The following is a 25,414-nucleotide window of genomic DNA, read 5'->3' as shown; positions in this document are numbered from 1 at the left end:
AGGCTGGAGTCAATGCTTCAAGAGCCACAACACTTTCCAGGACATGGGCTACAACTGTCACATTCCTGAGATACTGAATTTTGGGTTTTCACAAGCTGTAAGCCATAATCCTCAAAATTAAAAGAATAAATGCTTGGAATATATCACTCTGTGTGTAGTAAATCTATATAATACAGGTGCATCTCATAAAATTAGAATATCATCAAAAAGTTAATTTCAGTAATTCAATTATTCAAAAAGTGAAATATATGTTTTATAAAGATGCGTTACACACAGAGTGATATATTTCAAGCATTTCTTTATTTTATTTTGATAATTATGGCTTTCAGCTATGTCCATGCACAGTATAGTATGCACTCAATACTTGGTCGGGGCTCCTTTTACATGAATTACTGCACAAATGCGGTGTGGCATGGAGGCGATCAACCTGTGGCATTGCTGAGGTGTTATGGCAGACTAGGTTTCCGGTGTCACTCATTTTCCTCTTGATAATACCCCACAGATTCTCTATTTGGTTTAGGCCAGACCAGTTTGCTGGCCAATCAAACACAGTGATACCATGAACATTAAACCAGGTATTGGTACTTTTGGCAGCGTGGGCAGGTGCCAAGTCCTGCTGGAAAAAGAAACCAGAATCTCCATAAAGCTGGTCAGCAGAGGGAAGCCTGAAGTACTCTAGAATTTCCTGGTAGAAGGCTGCACTGGTTTAGGACTTGATAAAACACAGTGGACCAACACCAGCAGATGACATGGCTCCCCAAATCATCACAGACTGTGGAAAATTTTGCATTTCATTTGGAAACCTGGGCTTGCATAACACCTCAGCAGTGCCACAGGATGATCACCTTCATGCCACGCCGTATTGATGCAGTAATTTATGCAAAAGCAGCCCCAAACAAGTATTGAGTGCATGCTATACTGTACATTATTTTCAGTAAACCAACATTCTCTATTAAAAATCCAATTTTTAATTGGTCTTATCTAATATTCAAATTTTCAGAGATACTGAATTTTGGGTTTTCACTAGCTTTAAGCCATAATCATCAAAATTAAAAGAAAGGCATGCATGAAATATATCACTCTGTGTGTAACGCATCTATACTCACTTTTTAAATTGAAATACTGAAATAAAATAACTTTGTGATGATATTTTGATGATAAAACGACTGGCTATGCCCATGGGCCATCCTCAGCTGGTAAATAAACCCCTCTCTGCTCTAGGTAATCAGTTTAGTAGCAAGCAGTATTAGAAGTTTTAGAACTCCATAGAGGGGTGGGTGCTTTGTCCGTCAATTAACTCAGAGAAATGGATTTTACGGTAAGTACAAAAATCCCATTTTCTCTTTCGTTCATTGACGGACACACCGCTCCATAAATCATACCTACTGGGACGTCCAAAAGCAGTGCCAAAAGGAAAATGAGGGATGGGGAAAATAACCGAAGGCTAAACATAAGTACCCTTAACCAAGACACAGGAGCCCCATCTGAAAAAAAAGTTTAAAGAAAAACACCCTTCAAGAGGGAACAGCCCCTCTTAAACAGCAGCCTGCAAAACTTTGCAGCCAAAAGAAGCATCCGCAGATGCCAAAGTATCTACCTTATAGAATTTTGTGAAGGTATGCATCGACAACCAGGTGGCCGCCTTGAAAACTTGCGATATAGATGCCTGATGACCAGAGACCTTCAAATGCCATATTGCCTTGGTGCCATACTAAAATGCCACATTTTGCCAATTCTTTGGTGAAATGCCATATTTCGCAGATTTTTGGGAAAATGCCACATTTTGTGCCATATTTTGCTTTATTTGGGCCAAGTTTTGAGAAAAAAATAAAAATATATTTTAATATTGTTCAAATGGGACAGTAATATTTGTCAGCAATGCCTTCATATAGAAATATGAAGATTTAATACCACCTTACACAGTGTATTCCATGTGCTTGTCTGTGAGAGAGACACACAGACTGTCATTGGCAGACTTCCCTATTGTTTGTGTATTGGGAGGGAATGTAGATTGTGCCTGTCTCATTGTTAAATGTTAATGACCTCACATTGTTCTGTCTGCCTTAAGATAAACTTATTATGGGATGTATATGTGTATGTGGATTGGCTGCTAAGGGGGAGGGGGGATTGTCCACAGGGTATATCTTTGTGTACACTGTATGTAAAAATCCATTAGCAGGGGGGAGGACCATAGGGAAACGCGTATATATATATATATATATATATATATATATATATATATATATATATATATCAGCTCCCTTTCCCACGTCCTTCATACCAAACTGAAGTGTATTACTGAAGTCATCGCTCGTGTTTTACATTTTCGAGTTTTCCTAATTCAATATGCTTAAAGTTGCTAGTTCAAACGTAACCCTTTTCAAGAAGTGGATTAATGGCTACAGCAATTTCACAGTGGAAGGTGGGAAGATATTCTGCAAGTTGTGCAATAAAATTCAAAATTAAAGTACATCCTCAGCGACCGTCGCCTCAATTTTTCTATGGAGAGCATAGTCGCTCACGTAAAATTATACTATAATTAAAACTAAAATTGTTGTAAATACCTGTAAATAGTAATAAAGTAGTTAATATGATTCAAGTTGCACGATTTAATATCCCTTTTATGATGTGAAGGGGGGTGGAAAGTTGAAAAAGAAATGCCACATTTGGCCAAAATAAATGCCACATTTAGCCAAAATAAGTGCCATATTGCCACACTTTTTAGTGCCACATTTCGTAAAAATAAATGCTACATTTTGAAGTTCACTGAGGAAGTCCCGCCCAGGGACGCAATGCGTACAGAGGGGGAGGGGGCGGTGACGTCACCCGCCATCCATCGGCATCGGAGAGTGTCGCTGTGTATCTCTGACAGGCTGATTCAGTGCACTGTTTCACAGTGCCTTTTGAGGTAATTTTATGTACATTTATTAATAAACTAGTTATGTCCGGACTTTCTTTTATGTTTGGCTGAGTGGAGTTCCTAGATGGGAGAGTGCTTACCTATATTAAGTCTGGTATGGTTTGGAAAGTTCCCGGTTGGAGGATCTGCGGTCATAACCACGCTGACTTTGGAAATAGCATCCAGCTTTATTAGCCCGTCTGGTGACACAGGGGCTGAAGTTGAGGTGAGGAGACAGTGTGACCGAGTGGAGGACTCACTGAGCGGAGCACATCCTTGTCTGTCTCGTGCATGACCACAACTAATTAACATTGGGACTTTCATTTCATTTAATATTAGTATTTATTTTATGAGCGCTGCACTATTTATTGTATATGTATGCTTTTTTGGGATTTTCATATATTGACCCGTGGCGCTTAGCAGCTTTGGATTTTAGGAGTCAGGTGCACTGATTTATCTACTTTTGTACAATTTGAAGGTCTCTGTTGATGACGGAAGGCCCAAGAAGAACTCACTGCCCGAGTAGAATGCACCAGGACAGGAAAAGGGGGAACCTGACCTTTAATGGAATAGGCCTGGAATAGCAAGTCTGACCTCTGAAAGGACTCAGTAGCTACCAGATAAACCCGAATCGCACGAACCACATACAAGGTATGCAAAGCAAATTCTCTCAAGAAATGTACGCTTTCCACGTATGACGGTATATCTTGCTGGAATACGACTTCCTCGCCATCACAAAAGTAGGGATCACTGATCCAGACAGATTTCTATCCCTCAGTACCTGGCTTTCAATAGCCGTGGCCCTTGGATGCCTGTGGCGTCTGCCAGAGGAACCCGTGATCTCACCACGAACCTGGGTATCCTCCTGTGGAGCTGAACCTGCTAAAGGAGCTGCATGTAGGACTGTGCAAACAGAACTGTCTTGAAGGTGGATACCACCAGACTCAGAACCTGTATGCAAAATGGGAGAGAGAATTATCTGTGTGACAGCAGTGGTGAATCATGGCCTGTGGTTCCTGAAGTTTGTCCAGAGGAAGGACCACCCTGGTCAGAATTAGAATCAGACCTAGGTAAATCAATTCCCTGGACAGGGATAGAGGGGACCTTGCATAGTTCGGACATCACCTGAACTTTTGCAGGAATTAAACCCACACAAGAAGACTCAAAAAACCTAAAAAAACAAGCTTTGTCCCCCTTCATGGGTACCCCCAAACTAATAATTTTGTGGATCCCCTTGACACTCATCAAGGAGGTCCACAAGGCCGGAAACCCGCAAACATGTCCCCCCACCCAACAATGGGTGAGGGCAGACCTTCATGCTGAAGGGGTCTTGTCCGGAGAAGCTAGCTCTAGGCTTACCAGACGAATGATGTTTGGAACTTCCCAGGGAAGATTTGAAAGATCTTTTTCTTTTATTCTCCCTCCCAGAAGTACAAAATAATTTTCTACATGCTAAGAAGAGCCCCCCATCTGCGACTATGGCAGGAAGGTACTCTTCTCCCCCCCTCCCCCCCGGGATACCCTTAATGATGTCATCCGGGGTAGTCCCAAACAGGCGATCACCTTGAAAGGGCAGATCAATGAGAGCTTTCTTAAAGGCTTGGTCTGCGGACCAATTCTTAAGCCACAGCATGCGCCTAATCCCCACCGCTAAAACAGAAAGTTTGGACAGCACAGGAGCTGTATCTAAAGCTGCATCACAAATATACTGCAGCCCATGGACCAACTGGTCCGCCAAATCAACATAAGCACTTCACAGGCCCTGGCACATAAGCTTGGCCCATTCAGTAAGGGTCTGAGACACCAAGGATGAGGCAAAGACTGGCCGCAGTAAACATACTGCATGTCAAAGCCTCCGCTTTCCTGTCAGTCAGGTCCTTAAAGGATGGGGATTCCTCTACTGGGATCATGGTAGCTTTGTTCAACCTGGAAACAGGAGGGACCACCACTGATGGACTAGTCCACTTTTAAAAAAAAAAAAAAGGATAACGTCAGCAAAACATTTGGGTAACACAAAGGGTACTTTTGGTTGTTCCCATTTCTTACAGGAAAACCTATCAAAATAAGGCACATAAAGAAACACCTTTAGAGTGCGTGGTGACTTATGTGTACCAAATGACACAGCCATGTGTGTGACTACATCAGCCGCATTCTCCATTTTTAAAGTCTCACACACTGCAGTGATAAATGCGTCTACCAGAGCTTTTTAATTCACTGCTCTGAACATGCAGGAATCATCCTCCCTATCGGATGGATCTGGGGGTGTGATATTAAACCCCCCTGGATGGGCCATGTCCAGTGCGCCATCAAGCTCAGAATCAGATGAGACAGACTGAGCAGGGAGAGGCGGGGGACACTTCCTCCTGGGCCTTTGCCCACACGCCACTTCCACTCAGTTTACTAAGGACTGTAGGACCACTGTCAGTGCAACCATGGAAAGCTGGGTTTCCAAGGGACCTGCCACTTCCATGAGGGGTTTAGTGGGGGAGATGTGACCCTGAGGCTCCAAAAGGAAAGGAAGACCTTGCAGTACAAAAACTATCTTTTGGCACCTCTAAAGGATCCCCCCAAGACTCAGGGTACCTATCAGCAGAGAGAGAGATAACAGGGACCCCCAAGGACTCACCCTACTGATCAGAGGAGCGCCGAGAATTCGGACCCAGCATTACCATGGAGGCAATGCCTGTTCATATGTCCCAGGCACAGGAAGAGGAAACTGAAGAGGAAGAGGAGGAGCTTCGGAATGCCCACTTGGCTTTGGTCGTCGCCAGTGTCTCCCGGCTATCATCGGGCTACACAAACATGGCCGCCAGCTGGAGACAAGCCAGGCTAAGGAAAAATAGCCCCCGTGACCTCATCGGGCTACACTAACATGGCCGCCAGCTGGAGTCCAGCCAAACTAAGGAAAAATGGCCCCCATCAGCTACAGATGCTAAAGCATGCTGCCATGATCTTTCCTGCGCCCTCTGCAACGCTTCACCCCGTGCAAGGGGTAACCCCCTGAAAGTAGGACACACGTTAGGGGAGACTCCGCTGCGCACTCTGCACCAGTCTCTGCACTGGGACCCCCCTGCGCTATACCCACACTGCAAAAAGTAGGTTATTCACCTAGGGCAGTGGTTCTCAACCTTCCTAATGCCATGACCCTTTAATACAGTTCCTCATGTTGTGGTGACCCCAACCATAAAATTATTTTTGTTGCTACCTCATAACTAATTTTGCTACTGTTATGAATGGTAATGTAAATATCTGATATTCAGAATGTATTTTCATTGTTACAAATTGATGCAGGGGCTGCGGGCATGGTGCAGGAGATGCAGAGGTTGCAGGAATGATGCAGAGCTGTGGGCATGGTGCAGGAGATGCAGGGGCTGCAGGCATGGTGCAGGAGATGCAGGGGCTGCAGGCATGGTGCAGGAGATGCAGGGGCTGCAGGCATGGTGCAGGAGATGCAGGGGCTGCGGGCATGGTGTAGTGAATGCCGGGCTGTGGGCATGGTGCAGGAGATGCAGGGGCTGCAGGCATGGTGCAGGAGATGCAGGGGCTGCGGGCATGGTGTAGTGAATGCCGGGCTGTGGGCATGATGCAGGGCTGTGGGCATGGTACATGCAGAGCTGTGGGCATGGTATAGGAGAGGCAGTGCTGCGGGCATAGTACAGGAGATGCAGTGCTGGGGGCATGGTACAGGAAATTCTCCTGAAGGGGCTGTGGAGGGGTCTCACTTACTGTTTGGTAAGGCTCCTTTGCTTTGCATTTAAAAACGGCGCTGCCAGGCGCTAACACATCACCGCACGTGCGCCGTCTGCCCGAGAATAGCCGAGCGTGTATGGGCTTTCCTGAGTGGCGGCACTTGCGCAGTCTACCTGTCGGCCTGGCCATTTTTTGCCACGGTGCGTTTCCAGCCTAAGACCATCGGAAATATGTGTTTCCCGATGGTCTTAGGCAACCCCTGTGAATGGGTCTTTCGACCCCCAAAGGGGTTGTGACCCACAGGTTGAGAAACGCTGACCTAGGGGGTCTCCTACACTGGGACCCCTCAAGGCTACCAGGGCAGAATGTACACTATCCCAGGACCCTTACAAAGTGGGGATAGTGGGGGAGATCCCAGGGGTCTCTGATGCATCCTCTGCCCTGGGACCACACTAGATTTCAGGTCTAGACAGGGGGGAAAGGGAGCGGGGGAAGCCCAGGATTTAGGGATGGGAGGAGGAAACCTGCAGGCAGGTCCGACCATCCCTGGAAGCTACCCACGTCCACCCCAAAAAAACGGCAAAAGGGGAGAGGGGGGACTGTACTTACCCTTCCATGGTGCGGGTAACGCTCCGGACAGAATCCTCGCCACTGAAGTAGGGGAGCTGTTGGCCAAGGGCCCGCTGCGACTCCGACCCATGCCCGGTTGTATGTGATCCTGCGAGGTGTTTGACCCGTGGGCCAGCCTCTGTCCACCTAGGTCAACCTAGTGCGTAGCTGCGGTATGCACGTGCTCACTGGCTGGGCTGGGGGGAACCACTGGATCTAGATTATCCATTTTGTCGCCCAGCCCTGCAGTTGATTGTAGATCTCCTGAGAGAAACAAACAAAAAAGAGATCCCAGCCGGGAGACTAGGTCCTTAACTCCTGACTAGACAGATTAAAACTGATTACCTAGAGCAGAGAGGGGGTTATATACCAGCTGAGCATGGCCCATGGGCATAGCCAGGTGTTTTTTGTTCTGCTTGGTCCTACTCCTGGAGGAGGCAATATAACCCAGTAGTTATGATTTATGCAGCGCTGTGTCCAACGACCAACGAAAGAGAAATACAGGTTTTACGCCCCCCCCCCCCCCCACCCATCTGCTACCCCTTTAGATGCAGAAGCAGCAGTCAGAGGTGTACCCATGCAACAGTGATCTGATTTGTGGCTGCAGCAGGAATTATTGCAGCGTGCTAGTGTGGGGTTTAAGGGGTTAAAGCAGGCAATACAACGCCCCCTCACCATGTATTACATTTTCCAAATGCAGATTGCTATTTAGAGGTCAAAGGTAGTGTGACAGAGCCCTTACCCTTTTTATTCTTGATGTCTTTTAGCAAAACATGCTCTCCCCAGTGACTCAAAAAGGGAATTCAACACCATACAGATGTACATAGAATATACAATAAGAGCCTGCAGCTCCAAATAAAAATTCTAACATGTAGGCAGTCTTTATCAGATGCCTACCCAAAGCTGTTGGTGCTTTTAGGTGGGGGGTCTTTTATTTTAAGAGCATTGACAATGAAAATACACACACACACAGCCCAAGCTAATAAAGGTAAAAACAAAGACTTGATTTAATTAAAAAAAAAAACTCATAGCAGTGCAAATCATAACAACATGACAAGTGGTTAACAGTATTCAAGCGTTTCACAGTAAAAATAAAATGCATCTTGCCTTCCGTATGACTAACTGAGTAATCACCCTGGGATACATTTCATGCTCCAGATAGCATTGAACGTGTATATTTAAAGCTGGGTTAAACTAGTGTTCTCATTCTTCTATGCCTAGTGACTCTCACAATGTATACTGTGTATAATGTGAACGCTGTTTTTAACCACTTCAATACCAAAAACGTTCACCCCATTCCTGTTCAAGCCAATCGATTTTTTAAACCTTTCTTTTTTTTTTATAAATAATTTTAACATACTTCATCCAGAGCAGTACAATGTACAGTACAGTGAATACTCTGGGGAAGCGATCAGGATTTTTTTTTTTTACAGACTCTGATTGCTTATAACAGTTATAATCACTGATACAACTTTATTGAACAAGTCAAAGTTAATGATTGCTTACTATGCACAGCTGCAACAGATTTAGTAAATTTCCCCTATTTGTTCATAGGGGAAGCCATATTTGCACATTACATACTCTGCTTCCTGCTTGGCAGTGCTACATAATGTAAGTCTATGCACTGGTGGTCTCACTTTATCTGTGTGGTAGATATGTCATCTCAACAGCTACTGAAGCTAGGAGGCTGAATAATTGAGCCTTCTAGTGGCTATTTTACAAATAGCTATACCTAATATTAGGGCTTTTTTTCAGCAGGAACGCAGTTCCGGCACCTCCAGCACTGAATGTATGTATGTAATAGCAAGGGGAGTGGGGTGTGTTGGGGGGTGTCTTGATACTGGCTGCTTGGGGATCTATTGTCACTGGTAGGGATCTGTTATTGTGTGAGGGTCTGGTGTTGCTGCTGGGGGATCTATTGTTGCTGGGGGGGGGGTCTTATGTTGTTGGTAGGGATCTCCTGTTGAGGTAGAGGTCTATTGTTGGCTGATCTATTGATACTGGTTGCTGGGAGAGCCGTTATTGCTACTGGAGGGGGGTCTAATGTTGCTGGGGTGGATATTTTGTTGCTGGGTGAGGTATTTTGTTGTGCGTAGGGGATGGGTAGGGGATGGAACCAAGGGACAGTGCTCAGAGGTGGGTAGTGGGTGGAGATAAGGGGTCACTCAGAAGGGAGAAGTTCCTGCACCTATACTCCGAGAAAAAAAGCCCTGCCTGTTATAGTGGAAAATATATGAGAGTATTAGAAATCATAACAGTTTATTATGAAGAATGAGTGTTAATGAACGTTTGTAATGTGTTCATTCTTTGCATATTATTTTGTGGTAAATGGAAATAACAAAGGTCAGCCAGTGGTAGGAGTGGACACCCTCAGGGGCAAACTCTTGGATATGTACTGAGGAGCACCTAGTACAATGGTTCATATAACTTAAAAGTCCTATTAAAACATTTATTAGTTAAGATAATTGAATACAGTCAACATGTTTTGGGGGAAAATCCCTCCTCCTGCTTCAAAGCTCCCAAATAATTTGTGAATAAAATATTTCAGGTAATGCAATGTAAAACAAAGGGCTAGTTTATACAGAATTAATATATTTTACTGCCTATTATTTCAAAGAACACTTTTCTCAGATAGATAATATATTTTCAGTTGCCTTCTACTGAAAAAGATGATGTGCCAAGTTGGAAAAAACGTCCCACCATTTGTAATTGAAGGCTTTGTGGGACTTCATGGAGGCAGTCATGTGTGCTCAGCTCTGATGCAGCCCACTATTAATCTTAACATGGGTGTCTATCTACTCCACTCTTGCTCTTATATGATATAGGACTCCAGAGAATACAAGTGTTGACAAGAGTGACATGTCAATTTGGAGCTACATAATGCTTCTTTTCAGGCTGATGCTTGCTGTATTGTTGGCTGATCAGGATTCAGGAGATATTCACAATATGTGTTTCCTTCGTAGGCTCTATGACTGCAAAACTGTCACTCAGAAGTGATATAATATATTTGTGTTTCTAATTAAAAGAAAATAGTCCTTGTGGTCAGAAACCAAAAAAGACAGAATGTCAGTTTGACGTGTAAGAGAGCAATTCATTAACTTTAATACAATTCAATTTTCTTTTATTCTGTAAGAATTTTGAAAGAAAAAAAAATAAAAGGACGGGAGAATCTCAGATGCTGTGATATAGCCTTTGAAAATTCATGCCTCCTTTTCTCATTTCAAACACTTTGTAGAGAATGATTTCAAAAGCATTGTGTTCACAGGAAAACCTTTCATAAGCCATAACGTGGGCAGTTAGTAAGGGGAAAAAATCAGGCTTGCTGGGCCTGAATTAAAAGCATGTACTCTACTATACTAGCAAAAATAATGAGACAACTGGGTTAAAACCTAAAAAGGCAATCTTGCATTAGAACAGTGTATAAACAGTGAGAGCTACACCAATAAAAAGTAGATGTCAAGTAACAGTGATTACAACTTTAAAACCCACTCTCTACTATACATGTAGAGCTTTTGGCTTGATGTAGTGGAGGCACTACAGACATTCTAATCCCCTCCGCCTAAAAGGCTTAAGAAACTTGTTATACATTTTGCTGCATAAACTAATGAGTCTTGCATCCATTTTTAAAAAAAATAGTCTACCAGTACCTGAATTTGACCTGAAATTAGTTCCTTACAATTCCCTGTACTACAGAGCTCAGCCTGGGAGAGGGAGTGGCAGGACAAGGAGCTCATCTTGCGTTCTGCACTGTTCATGTGCTGGCAAAGAACATACCAACTGGAGGAGAGAACAGAGTATCAAAGAGCTGAGTTCTTCAGTGTGCTGCTTCTCTTTCACTGTTCTATTACAGGCTGGGGGCACGGACAAAACCTAGTTGTATTATTTAACTGCAGTAGAGAGAAGTCAGGGCACCAGGCTGGCTCTGGCGCGTGGCAGAACTGTGCAAACCTTAGCCATACAAAAACCCCCAAAAAACAAATACAAATCATTTGGCAGCTCCATTTTATATATATATATATATATATATATATATATATATATATATATATATATATATATTGATATATATCTATATCTGTATATATCCATATTTAGATATATATCTATATCTATATATAGATCTCTCTCTCTCTCTATATATATATATATATATATATAGATATATATATATAGATAGATAGATAGATAGATAGATAGATAGATAGATAGATAGATAGATAGATAGATAGATAGATAGATAGATAGATACAGTATATCTATATATATATATATATATATATATATATATATATATATATATATATATATACACACACACAAATTACCAAAAGTGCCTTTACACACACATGAACTTGTGGCATAATGGCATCCCGGTCTTAGTCCTTAGGGTTCAATATTGAGTTGGCCCACCCTTTGCAGCTATACCAGCTTCAACTCTTTCTGGAAGGCTGTTCACAAGGTTTGGGACTGTGTCTTTGGCAATTGCACAAGCAAGGTCCATAAAGACACATATATAGTTCATTACCCAAGGGACTATAAAGAGTCACACTCCAAAAAAAGATATAAAATGGATTTTAAAGAGAATTTATTAATCCAAACCAACAATGTTACATACATTTAAAAACATGTAGTCATATAAAGTTGCCAACAATAAAAGTGCATAAGTGAACAACCATCAGATCCACTCTGGTACAGATTCTGGTCCGGCTCCTACGACAAGGGGACACAGCATAAATATTATTTTTCATACCGATCATTATATTATATTTTTGGTGAAATGTTGTGACACATTTTTCTTTTGCCTTAGGAAGCACTTGTGGTTTCCTAGTTCACCTTTGCACTTTTTCCTCTATCACTCAAGCATTTGATCACCTGGGTTGCATATCAATTTGTATTTCTTTCAGATCTGATTGATCCATTTTCCTTCTTCTATGAACCTAGGCTTCCAGGTCCCTAGGATACTTGGTTGCATTCTTTATTCACCATCAATTTTCTTGACTGTCACATCTCACATGTCGGTCAATTTTTCGGCATTGTTTCATTCTCAGTCACTTGGTCCCGTCCTATATGTAGTTATTTTCTTATGTAAGCACTCGCTGGTCTGTTCCCTAGCACCTATTTAAACTGGTCACGCCTTCATTGAGTAGCTGCACGGTTCAGTGCATTTTTGTCTACTATTCAATTTGTATGTGACTTTCCTCTTCATATCAAGGTATACATAGGTGTTTTGATTGATTGGGCCCCCCTCCTCATAGGAAGGTTAACCAGGCTATGCTTCAGTTTCAGGATCTGTATTAAATTTCCAACTGCCTCATTTTGGTGTCATCTGGGGGCAGGGACTCAGGAGTGAGGAGTGAAAGTGGCCGATTCCCCTCCATAACTCCCAGGGTGAAATTGATGGACCATTGATGGACCATTGGGCGGCTCCGTCCGGTGTGATCTATATTTAGTCATATTTGAAAGACATACTAAGTGTATTTGGTTATCCATTTTTTTACTGCCTATTTGTGGAGGTCTCCTGTAAGAATCTAAACTGTAAGTCCGTAATTGTGAGGTTGGGTAATTTTTTTCCCTCAATCTAATCTGATATTCTTCTGTGCCTCTCTTGAGGAAGCAAGTTTTTTATGTCGCAAAACACGTAGAGAAAACCAGCCCAGATCATCAATTCTGATGGAAGGTTTACAACTCTAACTGTTCTTACGTTGTGGACTTATGCACTTTCATTGTTGGCAACTTTATAGGACTACATGTTTTTAAATGTAGGTAACATTGTTGGTTTGGATTAATAAATTCTCTTGTTCATTTTATATCTTTTTTGGTGTGTGACTCTTTAAGGTCCCTTGGGCAATGAACTATGTATGTGTATGTACAATTTGGGACTGAGACACGCCTTTGTCCCATGCATACCAGCTCTCGCTATGTATTAAGGTCCATAAAGACATAAAAGAGAGTTTGGGGGGGATGAACTTGACTGGACTGCACAGAGTCCTGACCTCAACCCGACAGAACACCATTGGAATGAATTAGAGCAGAGACTGTGAGCCAGGCCTTCTCGCCCACATCAGTTCCTGACCTCACAAATGCACTTCTGGAAGAATGGTCAAACATTCCCATAGACACACTCCTAAACCTTGTGGACAGCCTTCAGAGAAGAGTTGAAGCTATTATAGCTGCAAAGGGTGGGCCAACTCAGTATTGAATCCTATGGACTAAGACTGGGATGCCATTAAATGTTGTGTGTGTAAAGGCAGGTGTCCCAATACTTTTAATAATATATTATATTAATTGCACCTGTGTATTTAGCAGTTTGCCCAAAGTTCAGCTTTAAATATACTCTGCAGGGGGGGTTCAGATATTGAAGACCTACTAAGAAGCTGCTAAAGGCATCGTCCAAAGGACACATTCAGTTTATAAGCCTGCGGTTGGGGAGTATTGGTTATGCATTCACTAACAACTAAAAAATGAATGTGATATTTCCAACATCAACAACATACTATTTCTTGATACGTTTTGTCTTAATGTGATCTTCTACATTTCATACCCCATATAATTTCCAATATCAAATGCATAGAAACTAAAAAAATGTGCATAAGGAAACTTTAGTGTTAGTTGACTGACAGCTGTTATTCAGAAATTTGCTTGAATGCTTGTAAAAAATGAAAATTAGTATACAGTGTAAAAAAAAGCTAATGGTTACTACAAAAGTAACATTCAGTGGAGTTGGTCTGCTTTGGTTAATCTTAAGGTATTAGACATGAGAGGGGGGGTGCAATACAGTGTGCAAAAACATATCTAGAAGCCATAAAATGCACCTATTGGTGCTCCTGTACTAGGTAAGAACAGGATTATTCAGCAGTGGAGATAAAACCCCCAATGGGGTATGTGCAGCAGAGGCACCTAGAAAAACATACAAGGTGTGCATCTTAAAATTATTAAAATTGTGAAAATTGATCCCCACTGTCCAAATCTTGCTGCCTCAACCTGCGCAACATCTCCAAAATACGCCCCTTTCAAGCCAATGACACAAAAAAAGCTCCAAGTTCACTCCCTGGTTATCTCGCGCCTCGACTACTGCAATTCCCTCCTCATTGGCTTACCTCTACATAGGCTATCACTCCTTCAATCCATCATGAATGCTGCCGCCAGAATCATCCACCTTACCAATCACTCAGTGTCCACTACTCCTTTCTGTCAATCCCTTCATTGGCTTCCACTCACCCAACTAATTAAATTCAAAATACTAACATCTTACAAAGCCTTCCACAATTTAGCCTCCAGCCACATCACTAGCCTAGTCTCAAAATACCAACCTAATCTCTCTCTTCGTTCCTCTCAAAACCTCCTGCTGTCTAACTCCCTCGTCACCTCCTCCCATGCTTGCCTCCAGGACTTTTCCAGAGCCTCTCCAATCCTATGGGACTTCTTACCCCAATCTGTCCGATTATCTCCTACTCTATTAGCTTTCAGACGATCCCTGAAAACCCTCCTCTTCAGAGACATCTATCCTACCCACACCTAAAAACCGTCCTTCCATTTTCTCCATCAGCCCATCCCCACAGTTATTGCCTTCTGTTTCACTTGACCCTCCCTTCTAGATTGTAAGGTCTAACGAGCTGGGCCCTCCAATTCCTCCTGTATTGAATTGTATTGTAACTTTATTGTCTTCCCTCTTATTGGAAAGCGCTGAGCAAACTGTTGTCGCTATATAAATCCTGTGTAATAGTAATAATTAAATTGTATAAGAATAGATTTTTAACACCATGTTGATGATGCAAAAATCTATTTAACCACTTGCCTACAGTGCACTTTCACCCCCTTCCTGCCCAGACTGATTTTCAGCTTTCAGCGCTCTCACACTTTGACTGAGAATTACTCAGTCATGCAACACTGTACCCATACAAAAATTGTGTCCTTTTTTCACACAAATAGAGCTTTCTTTTGATGGTATTTGATCAATACTGGGTTTTTTATTTTTTGGATTTCCGCCTGCCGAATCGCGGTAACATCGCGCAAACAACGCATGACGCCCCAAAGAAACTCTTGTACCTTTTTTGGGCGTCATGCATTGTTTGCGCGATGTTACCGCGATTCGGCAGGCGGAAATGGCGGCAACATCGCACAGCATTTGGGGTGCTATTGCAAATCACGGGCAACACACAGGCGTCCCGCGATTTGCAATGATTTCCGGATCGCGGGCAGAATCGCGGTGATTCTGCCCGCGATCGCTGCGCTCACATGTGAACGTTATGGGTGTCAATTTATGGGCACTGATGAGGTGACTGTTGGGTGACATTGGGGGGGGCTGAGGACTGTGTGGGGACATTTATTTCTGTGCTTTTACTTTGTGATATGTCTAAAGAGCAGTAACTCACTATTTCTAGCTCTGCTCTCCTCATACTGGAAGCTGTATGAGGAGAGAAGCGCTAGTAACACTGAGTTACTGCTCTTTGTTTACATTTTGTGATCGGCTGTGAATGGATTCACAGCCGATCACTTAGTAAACAGTCACTGTCAGTGACTGTTTACTACCGCCGGTGACAGCTGTGTTCCTACGGAACACAGTGCCACCGACATGACCGCGCTGCGCGCTCCCGATCGCGCATGCACGGTCATCTTGTGGGCGCCTTCATTGTGATCGGCTGTGTCATTGGAACACAGCCGATCACGTGGGAAACAGCCACGGCCATTGGCTGTTTCTCCCCTGCCCAGGATAATGGTCGCTCCGCTCCGCCGTCATATGACGGAGGGCAGGCGGCAAGCGGTTAAACAACATAATTTACTGTAAACAAACATAACATCCTTATCACACCTAAGGGCCCTTTTGCACAGGTAGACCGTTTGGGTCCGACTGTCAGTTTTTCAGGCAGACCCGATCGGACCCTCCAGTCTCCTTTTTGGAGCAGTAAGTGTCAACAGACTTGTGTCCGCTGACACCCACCGACATCAGATCTGATTCTGTCTGCCAAAAACAGACCGATGGGGATCAGATGGCAGTTGGGTGTAAACAGAAAGGCAGTCTGTTTACATCCGACCACCCATAGAGGAGAGCGGGTTGTGTCTGCTCAGAATCAGTGGAGTGTATACGGACCATTTCAATGGTGTCTGTTCACATAGGAGTGCTCAAACGTCTGAAGCTCAACATCTAAAGCTCCAAAAGCTATGTGAGCTCCTATTGAGGCCGCATTGGGCTTTTTTGAGCCTGTACAAACTGGTCTCCTCCCCCTGCGCTTTCCATTGGCTAAAACAAAAATACCTGCAATTTAAATACACATGTAAAAAACGCTCAAACACCTAAAAATTGCTCTGTTCAGGTGTGAATGCACACTTGACACGTACAATTTCTAATGCAGATTATAACTAGGTTGCTGGAAACCCCTTCAATCTAAGTTATTAAACCAAAGTTTTCATTCATTACACTCTCTACATTTAAATTTGGCAAGAATCACTACACTCTCTCTCCCAGCTTTCATTTCCATAAGAAAATCTTTACTAGTTAAAGAATTCATCCCTGTAGCTGCTGGCTTTTTTTTTTTTTTTTTTAAGTATTTCTGGCTCTTCATAACTGCCAGAAGGGAGTGATATATCGGCTTCCAGCTAATGGCAAAATTACATCTCCCGTGACTTCTTACGTTGCTCCCAGTCATTATACTGATTTTCTGTTTGAGCCCGAGTTAAATAGCTTCAATCTCCGCACAAGTCAAAAGGAATGCAAAAGAGGCCGGATGCAGCTTAGGAAGGTGGTCAGAAGGACTTGTGAAGGAACCCAGAGGCATACCAAACTTAGCACAGGTTAAATCCAAAAGGCACCTGAGAGCTTGCTGTATCTGCTAATCCACTGAAGGTGTAAAACAGTAAATTTGAAAAATGTTTTGGGACCTCATTATCATTCATGGTAGTGGCTGTTTTACAATTCTGCAAAAGGTCCACTGGCTGCACTCCACGCTTATATGCTTAGCCATTGTAACAAATTTAGAATTCATTCAGCTGAAGTCAGAACAATACAAGATGAATTCTGATTATTTGATATTGGTTACTACACTTCAGGTTAAAAAAAAAAGAAAGTCCTATTTGAGTATATATATTCCTAATGTAAAATGGAACCTTCTATTGCTCTCAAGCCTCAAATATCCAAATTATTTTTTTTTGCTGATGTAATCCAACTTCCTATTAGATGGTGGCTACATGCTCACCATAACCACTGTATGTAGGAACTCAGACACCCAATATTGCTCGCTCCTGAAATGGACAAAGGATTATAGACTATTGAATTTGTAGTGTGCATAGAGCAGTGCACATGGCCACATCTAATGTGTGCTGCTCATTTCAAACAAAAGAAAATAAGGAGAGGTTCGGCAGCTCACGGAGGATGTGGGCACAAAAACACAATACGAAACAATTTCATGAAAAATAGACTACAGGGCCATTAAGTAGAGGACGTGCATGTATTATTTTTGGAGAAGATAATGTTTACGGTCAATTTCAAGCCAAAGTCCAGCTACAGAAAAATATTTAAGCATTCGATGTCCTGCAGTACATAGAATAAAATAAAAAAAACTGATAGCGCTGCTGGCTCTGTGTAACTTGACTGCAGACTCCCTTTCTGGGCTCACAGGACAATGCTGCAGAGACAACATTGCATTATTACATTGTGTATGGTATTTATCGTGTTACACATGCATTGTTTGTCCCTAAACATTTTTCACGTTTGTGTGGAAATAATAAAGTACACAATCTGCTCTGTTGTATTTTTTAATTTAAGAAATGATGCAGAGGGGCTATAAATAGTATTACTATATTCTTTGAAAATATAAAAACTATTCATTGTTAAATTAAAAAAGAAAACAACAACATACCTTGTCGCCTTCTACTGTTCAGCTTTCTAAAGCAAGTTCCTTCCACAAGTCGATTAAGTCTTTGTTGCTTTATCAGTTCTAATATTTCCGGTTGGATCTTCTCTTTGAGTTCCCTGCATGGCAAAAAAGGGAAAAATGTGAAGTTTATATAGTATATAATGCTAAATTAAAACACTATTCACTAAAAAACAGAACAAAGAAAAAAAACAATCTTTACACACACACACACAGTATCTCACAAAAGTGAATACACCCCTCACATTTTTGTAAATATTTTATTATATCTTTTTATGTGACAACACTGAAGAAATGACACATTGCTACAATGTAAAGTAGTGAGTGTACAGCTTGTATAACAGTGTAAATTTTCTGTCCCCTCAAAATAACTCAACACACAGCGATTAATGTCTTAACCGCTGGCAACAAAAGTGAGTACCATCCCTAAGTCAAAAGGTCCAAACTGGGCCCAAAGTGTCAATATTTTGTGTGGCCACCATTATTTTCCAGCACTGCCTTAACCCTCTTAGGCATGGAGTTCACTAGAGCTTCACAGGTTGCCACTGGAATCTTCTTCCACTCCTCCATGACAAGCTGGTGGATGTTAGAGACCTTGCGCTCCTCAACCTTCTGTTTGAGGATGCCCCACAGATGCTCAATAGGGTTTAGGTCTGGAGACTAGGGATGATCGAACGGTTCGGGTCGACCATCGGTTCGGCCCGAACATTGGGTGTTCAAGGTTCGGCCGAATTTAGAACTTTTTGCCCAAAAAGTTCGGAATTCGGCAACCAGAACCGACCAAAATGCAATGGTTCAGGAAATGGGCTTTAAAAGCCTGTGATTGGACCAGAACCATTAGCAAAAGTCAATTGAGGGGGCAGGAGAATGCTAGGAATGTGATTGGAGTGACTAGGGGGTCCCTAGGCCAATCATTAGTGAATACGCCCCCCAGTATATAAGATAGCCCCCGCCAAATTCCTAGCATTGTTATACAGGACATGGAAGAGAGTGGAAGCAGTTCTGTTAATTTTACTTTAAAAGTGTCATTTAGCATTTATTAGTGTGAGGAAAGGGATATCTAGTGTAGTTAGAGTGCTCCTTTACACTTTAGTTAGCTTCAAATATTTAGTTTCTGTAGGGAAAGTGTGAAGTGTCAGGGTGACCGTAATGTAGTGTAGGGTTAACTGACTGCTATGGCAGGGTGACCGAACCCTTCCATATCAGGGTGACCGTAATGTAGGGTTAACTGACTGCTATGGCAGGGTGACCAAACCCTTCCATATCAGGGTGACCGTAATGTAGTGTAGGGTGAGGTAGTGTAGGGTGAACTGACAGTGACTGCTATGGCAGGGTGACCAAACCCTTCCATAGCAGGGTGACCGCTATAGAGAAAAGCTAGTTTCTCTCAAGTCACTTTCGCTTCAGTAATATGGCTTCGCCGCCGCCAGCATTATTTTTGGCTGCAGGCATTGCTAGTGCTTTTTTGAGCACATGTTTGGAGTCAGGCATGACATCTGAACATGTGTATAGGAGGTATATATACACACCCATGTCTGTATATATACACCTAGACATACATGTGAAAGGAGCAGAAAAAACTACTTGCGCTAATGAAATAATTAACACCAATATAGTTACGCTCCTATCACACCTATATACAGTATGTCTAGGTGTGTATATACATATAAGTATGTGTGTATATACACCACTATACACAAGTTCAGATGTTTTGCCTGCCTCCAAAGAACCCCAAAAAATGCCCAAAAAAACGCTAGCGTCAAAAAAAAAAAAACGCCCAGGTGTGTTGTTGCAGGCATTTTTTGGGGGTTTTTGGAGGCAGGCAAAACATCTGAACTTGTGTATACGGGTATATATACCACTATACACAAGTTCAGATGTTTTGCCTGCCTCTAAAGAACCCAAATAAATGCCCAAAAAAACGCCTGCTACTAAACTGGCAAGGTGTGAAAAGCGAGAAGCCAACAACCTGTTCTATAATTGCACTAATACAAATGATCTTTTTTTTATGGTTCTGGACATGCTACAGAGCTGAAACTTCACAGGTACACATTTTAGACCCCCCAGACACAAAATCACACAAAAAAAAAAGTTCTTAAAAATTGTCATTTTTTGATAGAGAGCCAATTATTGAAAAAATTAAAAAAAGTTTACCTGTGAAGTTTCAGCTCTGTAGCATGTCCAGAACCAGAAAAAAAGATAATTTTTCAGTAGAGCAGGGATGGTGGTACCCTCATTTTACACCTATATGATCTTTTTTTTCTGGTTCTGGACATGCTACAGAGCTGAAACTTCATTTTGTGTTTGGGGGGTCTAAAAGGTGTACCTGTGAAGTTTCAGCTCTGTAGCATGTCCAGAACCCCAAAAAAAAGATCATATAGGTGTAAAAGGAGGGTCCCACCATCCCTGCTCTACTGAAAAAATGATCTTTTTTTCTGGCTCTGGACATGCTACAGAGCTGAAACTGCACAGGTACACTTTTTAGACCCTCCAGATACTAAATCCAAAGATTTTTTTTTTTTTTTTTTTTTTAATTTTTTCAATAATTGGCTCTCTATCAAAAATCTATCAAAAATGACAATTTTTAAGAACTTTTTTTGTGTGATTTTGTAGCATGACAGAACCATAAAAAAAAGATCATTTGTATTAGTGCAATTATAGAACTGTAATATGGCTTCGCTCTTTTCACACCTTGCCGGTTTAGTAGCAGGCTTTTTTTGGGCATTTTTTTGGGTTCTTTAGAGGTAGGCAAAACATCTGAACTTGTGTATAGTGGTATATATACCCGTATACACAAGTTCAGATGTTTTTCCTGCCTCAAAGGAACCCAAAAATGCCCTAAAAAACGCCTGCTATTAAACCGGCAAGGTGTGAAAAGCGAGAAGCCACTATCCTGTGCTGTAAGTGTTCTAATACAAACAATCTTTTTTTTTATGGTTCTGGACATGCTACAGAGCTGAAACTTCATTTTGTGTTTGGGGGGTCTAAAAGGTGTACCTGTGAAGTTTCAGCTCTGTAGCATGTCCAGAACCCCAAAAAAAAGATCATATAGGTGTAAAAGGAGGGTCCCACCATGCCTGCTCTACTGAAAAAATTATCTTTTTTTCTGGCTCTGGACATGCTACAGAGCTGAAACTGCACAGGTACACTTTTTAGACCCTCCAGATACTAAATCCAAAGAATTTTTTTTTTTTTTTTTATTAATTTTTTCAATAATTGGCTCTCTATCAAAAATCTATCAAAAATGACAATTTTTAAGAACTTTTTTTGTGTGATTTTGTAGCATGACAGAACCATAAAAAAAGATCATTTGTATTAGTGAAATTATAGAACTGTAATATGGCTTCGCTCTTTTCACACCTTGCCGGTTTAGTAGCAGGCGTTTTTTTGGGTTCTTTAGAGGTAGGCAAAACATCTGAACTTGTGTATAGTGGTATATATACCACTATACACAAGTTCAGATGTTTTTCCTGCCTCAAAGGAACCCAAAAAATGCCCTAAAAAACGCCTGCTATTAAACCAGCAAGGTGTGAAAAGCGAGAAGCCACTATCCTGTGCTGTAAGTGTTCTAATACAAACAATCTTTTTTTTTATGGTTCTGGACATGCTACAGAGCTGAAACTTCACAGGTACACATTTTAGACCCCCCAGATACTAAATCCAAAGTCAAAATATTTTTTCAATAATTGGCTCTCTATCAAAAATGAAAATTTTTAAGAACTTTTTTTTGTGTGATTAATAGTCCCTTGGGCATGACCCAGAACCCTAGGCCCTTTTTAGGGGCATTTATTGGGTTTTGGGGCTTCAAAATGGTGTTTTTTGATTACCGAAGTTCGGGTCCCATTGATTTCAATGGGGTTCTGAAATCCGGGCCGAACTTTCGGGAAGTTCGGATGTTCTGGCCGAACCGAACTTTTGAAAAGTTCGATCATCCCTATTGGAGACATGCTTGGCCAGTCCATCACCTTTATCCTCAGCTTCTTTAGCAAGACCGTGATCATCTTGGAGGTGTGTTTGGGGTCGTTATGTTGAAATACTGCCCTGCGGTCCAGTCTCTGAAGGGAGGGGATCATGCTCCGCTTCACTATGTCACAATATATGTTGGCATTCATGGTTCCCTCAATGAACTGTAGCTCCCCAGTGCCGGCAGCACTCATGCAACCCCAGACCATGACACTTCCACCACCATGCTTGACTGTAGGCAAGACGTACTTGTCTTTGTACTCCTCACCTGGTTGCCGCCACACACGCTTGACACCATCTGAACCAAATATGTTTATCTTGGTCTCATCAGACCACACAACATGGTTCCAGTAATCCATTTCCTTAGTCTGCTTGTCTTCAGCAAACTGTTTGCAGGCTTTCTTGTGCATCATCTTTAGAAGAGGAATGACAGCCATGCAGACTGATTTAATGCAGTTAGCGGTGTACGGTCCGAGCACTGACAGGCTGACCCCCCCCCACCCCTTCAACCTCTGCAGCAATGCTGGCAGCACTCATACATCTATTTCCCAAAGACAGCCTCTGGATATAATGCTGAGCACATGCACTCAACTTCTTTAGTCGACCATGGCAAAGCCTGTTCTGAGTAGAACCTGTCCTGTTAAACCGCTGTATGGTCTTGGGCATCGACCCTCAGAGTTTTTTGCAATGAGGTGCTATGTTGAACTTCCAGTGACCAGTATGAGAGAATGAGAGCAATAACACAAATTTTAACACACCCGCTCCCCATTCACAACTGAGACCTTGTAACACTAATGAGTTGCATGACACCAGCGAGGGAAAATGGCTAAATGGGCCCAATCTGGACATTTTTAATTAGGGGGGTACTCACTTTTGTTGCCAGTGGTTTAGACATTAATGTCTGTGTGTTGAGTTATTTGGAGGGGACAGCAAATTTACACTGTTATACAACAGTTTGGTCAGATAAGACCACAATTGAACTCTTTGGATGCCATAATACACACCATGTTTGAATGTCAAATGGCACTGCACATCACCCCAAAAACACCCTACCAACAGTGAAGTTTGGAGGTGGGATCGGGGAAGAGGCTCGTCCCTCGGACAGAGTCGATCCCTGATCTAGGTAAAGAGCCAATGAAATTGGCTCTTTACCACGTGACCGGCTGTGTCCAATCACAGCCGGTCACAAATGTCAACAGAGAACACGGTAACTAGCTGTCACCGTGTTCTCCTCCTCACACACTGATCCTGTGTGAGGAAGAGAGTGTGGTAACAGCTAGTTACCAAGTACAGTGCACCCCAACCACACTGATTGCCCCCCCCCCCAATAAAGAGCACCTGTCACTAGCCCATCAAAGTACCCGAGTACCTGTCACCAGCCCATCAGGTACTCAGATGACAGGTACTCGGGTACTCTGATGGGCTGGTGACAGGTATTCGGGTACTCTGATGACGGATACTCTGATGACAGGTACTCGGGTACTCTGATGACAGGTACTCGGGTACTCTGACGGGTACTCGGGTACTCTGATGATAGGTACTCGGGTACTCTGATGACAGGTACTCGGGTACTCTGATGACGGGTACTCGGGTACTCTGATGACAGGTACTCGGGTACTCTGATGACAGGTACTCGGGTACTCTGATGACGGGTACTCGGGTACTCTGATGACGGGTACTCGGGTACTCTGATGACGGGTACTCAGGTACTCTGATGACGGGTACTCGGGTACTCTGATGACGGGTACTCGGGTACTCTGATGACAGGTACTCGGGTACTCTGATGACGGGTACTCTGACAGGTACTCGGGTACTCTGATGACAGGTACTCGGGTACTCTGATGACGGGTACTCGGGTACTCTGATGACAGGTACTCGGGTACTCTGATGACAGGTACTCGGGTACTTTGAGTACCTGTCAACGGAGTACCCGTCATCAGAGTACCTGAGTACCTGTCGCCTACCCATCAGAGTACCCGAGTACCTTCCACCTGCTCATCAGAGTACCTGACGCCTGAAGTACCCAAGTACTTGCCGCCTGCTCATCAGTACCCATCACTACTCATCAGTACTCATCAGTACCTATCACGTATCAGTACTGATCATCAGTACCCATCAGTACAGTATCACCTATCAGTCAGTGAGTACTACTCATCAGTACCTATCACCTGCCTGTCACCTGCCCATCAGAGTACCCGAGTACCTGTCACCTGCCTATCGGAGTACCCGAGTACCTGCCACCTGCTCATCAGTACCAGAGTACCTGTCACCTGCCCAACAAAGTACCCGAGTACCTGTCACCCTTCATACAGCCACCATGTCCAAGTCCAAAAAGGTTTATATACGTCCTCCGTTTAAACCTAAATACCGGTGTTATGGCAGCAGATAGCTGCCATAACCCTGGTATTTTTTTAAACGGTGAACGGTTGGCTTTCCGATAAGGGTGGTCCCAGCGGCGGATTCGCCGTGGGATCACCCTTCCGGGATGGCGGAAGAGGCGCCCCCCCCCTCCCGACGCGTTCCGGTCCTTTTCCCCGCTTACCGGACCCGCCGGCAGCGGGGAAAACGATCCGGTCCCGAATCCTCACAGACAGGATGTCGAGTGAGGGCAAGCTTGCCCTCACTTGACTCTATGGTCTTGGAGGACCGGAGCTACGGAAAATGTTGTTGCCTAGCAACCGGTTTAAAGGTCCTTTTTTTTTTTTTTTTTTCATTTTATATTATAATTATTATTTATTTATTTTTTTTTCTATCTTTTAGTGTACTTGTGAGATCTGAGGACTTTTTGACCCCAGATCTCACAAAAAAGAGGTCCTGTCGTGCCTATTTCAATTACAAGGAATATTTACATTTCTTTCAATAGAAATAAAAATGATACATTTTATTTATTTTTTTAAACGGTGTAAAAATAAAAAATAATAAATAAAATAAATAGTAAAAAAAAAAAATTAAAGCGCCCTGTCCCCGTTAGCTCGCGCGCAGAAGCGAATGCATACAGAAACCCCGCCCACATATGTAAACGGTGTTCAAACCACACATGTGAGGTATCGCCGCGATCGTTAGAGCAAGGGGAATAATTTGAGCCCTAGACCTCCTCTGTAACTCAAAGATGGCAACCTGTAGAAATTTTTAAATTGTCGCCTATGGGGATTTTTAAGTACCAAAGTTTGTCACCATTCCGTGAGCGTGCGCAATTTTGAAACATGACATGTTGGGTATCTATTTACTCGGCGTAACATTATCTTTCACATTATGGAAAAAAATTGAGCTAACTTTACTGGTTTCTTATTTTTTAATTAAAAAAAGTGAATTTTTTCCAAAAAAACTGCGTTTGGAAGACCGCTACGCAAATACGGTGTGATAAAAAATATTGCAATAATCTCCA

General features: G+C 42.7%; 1 protein-coding gene across 3 annotated transcripts in view; it reads right to left on the bottom strand.

Moving 5' to 3' along the window:
- The window catches only part of ELMO1 (engulfment and cell motility 1), a 604,300-nt gene that overhangs the window by 42,559 nt on the left and 536,327 nt on the right, over positions 1–25,414 (bottom strand). For all 3 annotated transcript variants that reach the window (XM_082257836.1, XM_082257837.1, XM_082257838.1), the window contains one exon: positions 18,052–18,164. In XM_082257836.1, the coding sequence (XP_082113962.1) occupies positions 18,052–18,164 (113 nt within the window). The remainder of the gene's footprint in view (positions 1–18,051; positions 18,165–25,414) is intronic.

The sequence above is a fragment of the Pelophylax lessonae genome (genome assembly GCF_965119305.1).
Source record: "Pelophylax lessonae genome assembly, chromosome: 5".
Taxonomy (NCBI): Eukaryota; Metazoa; Chordata; class Amphibia; order Anura; family Ranidae; genus Pelophylax; species Pelophylax lessonae.
The sequence above is the reverse complement of the archived record's forward strand: the minus strand, read 5'-3'. Positions and strand labels throughout refer to the sequence as shown.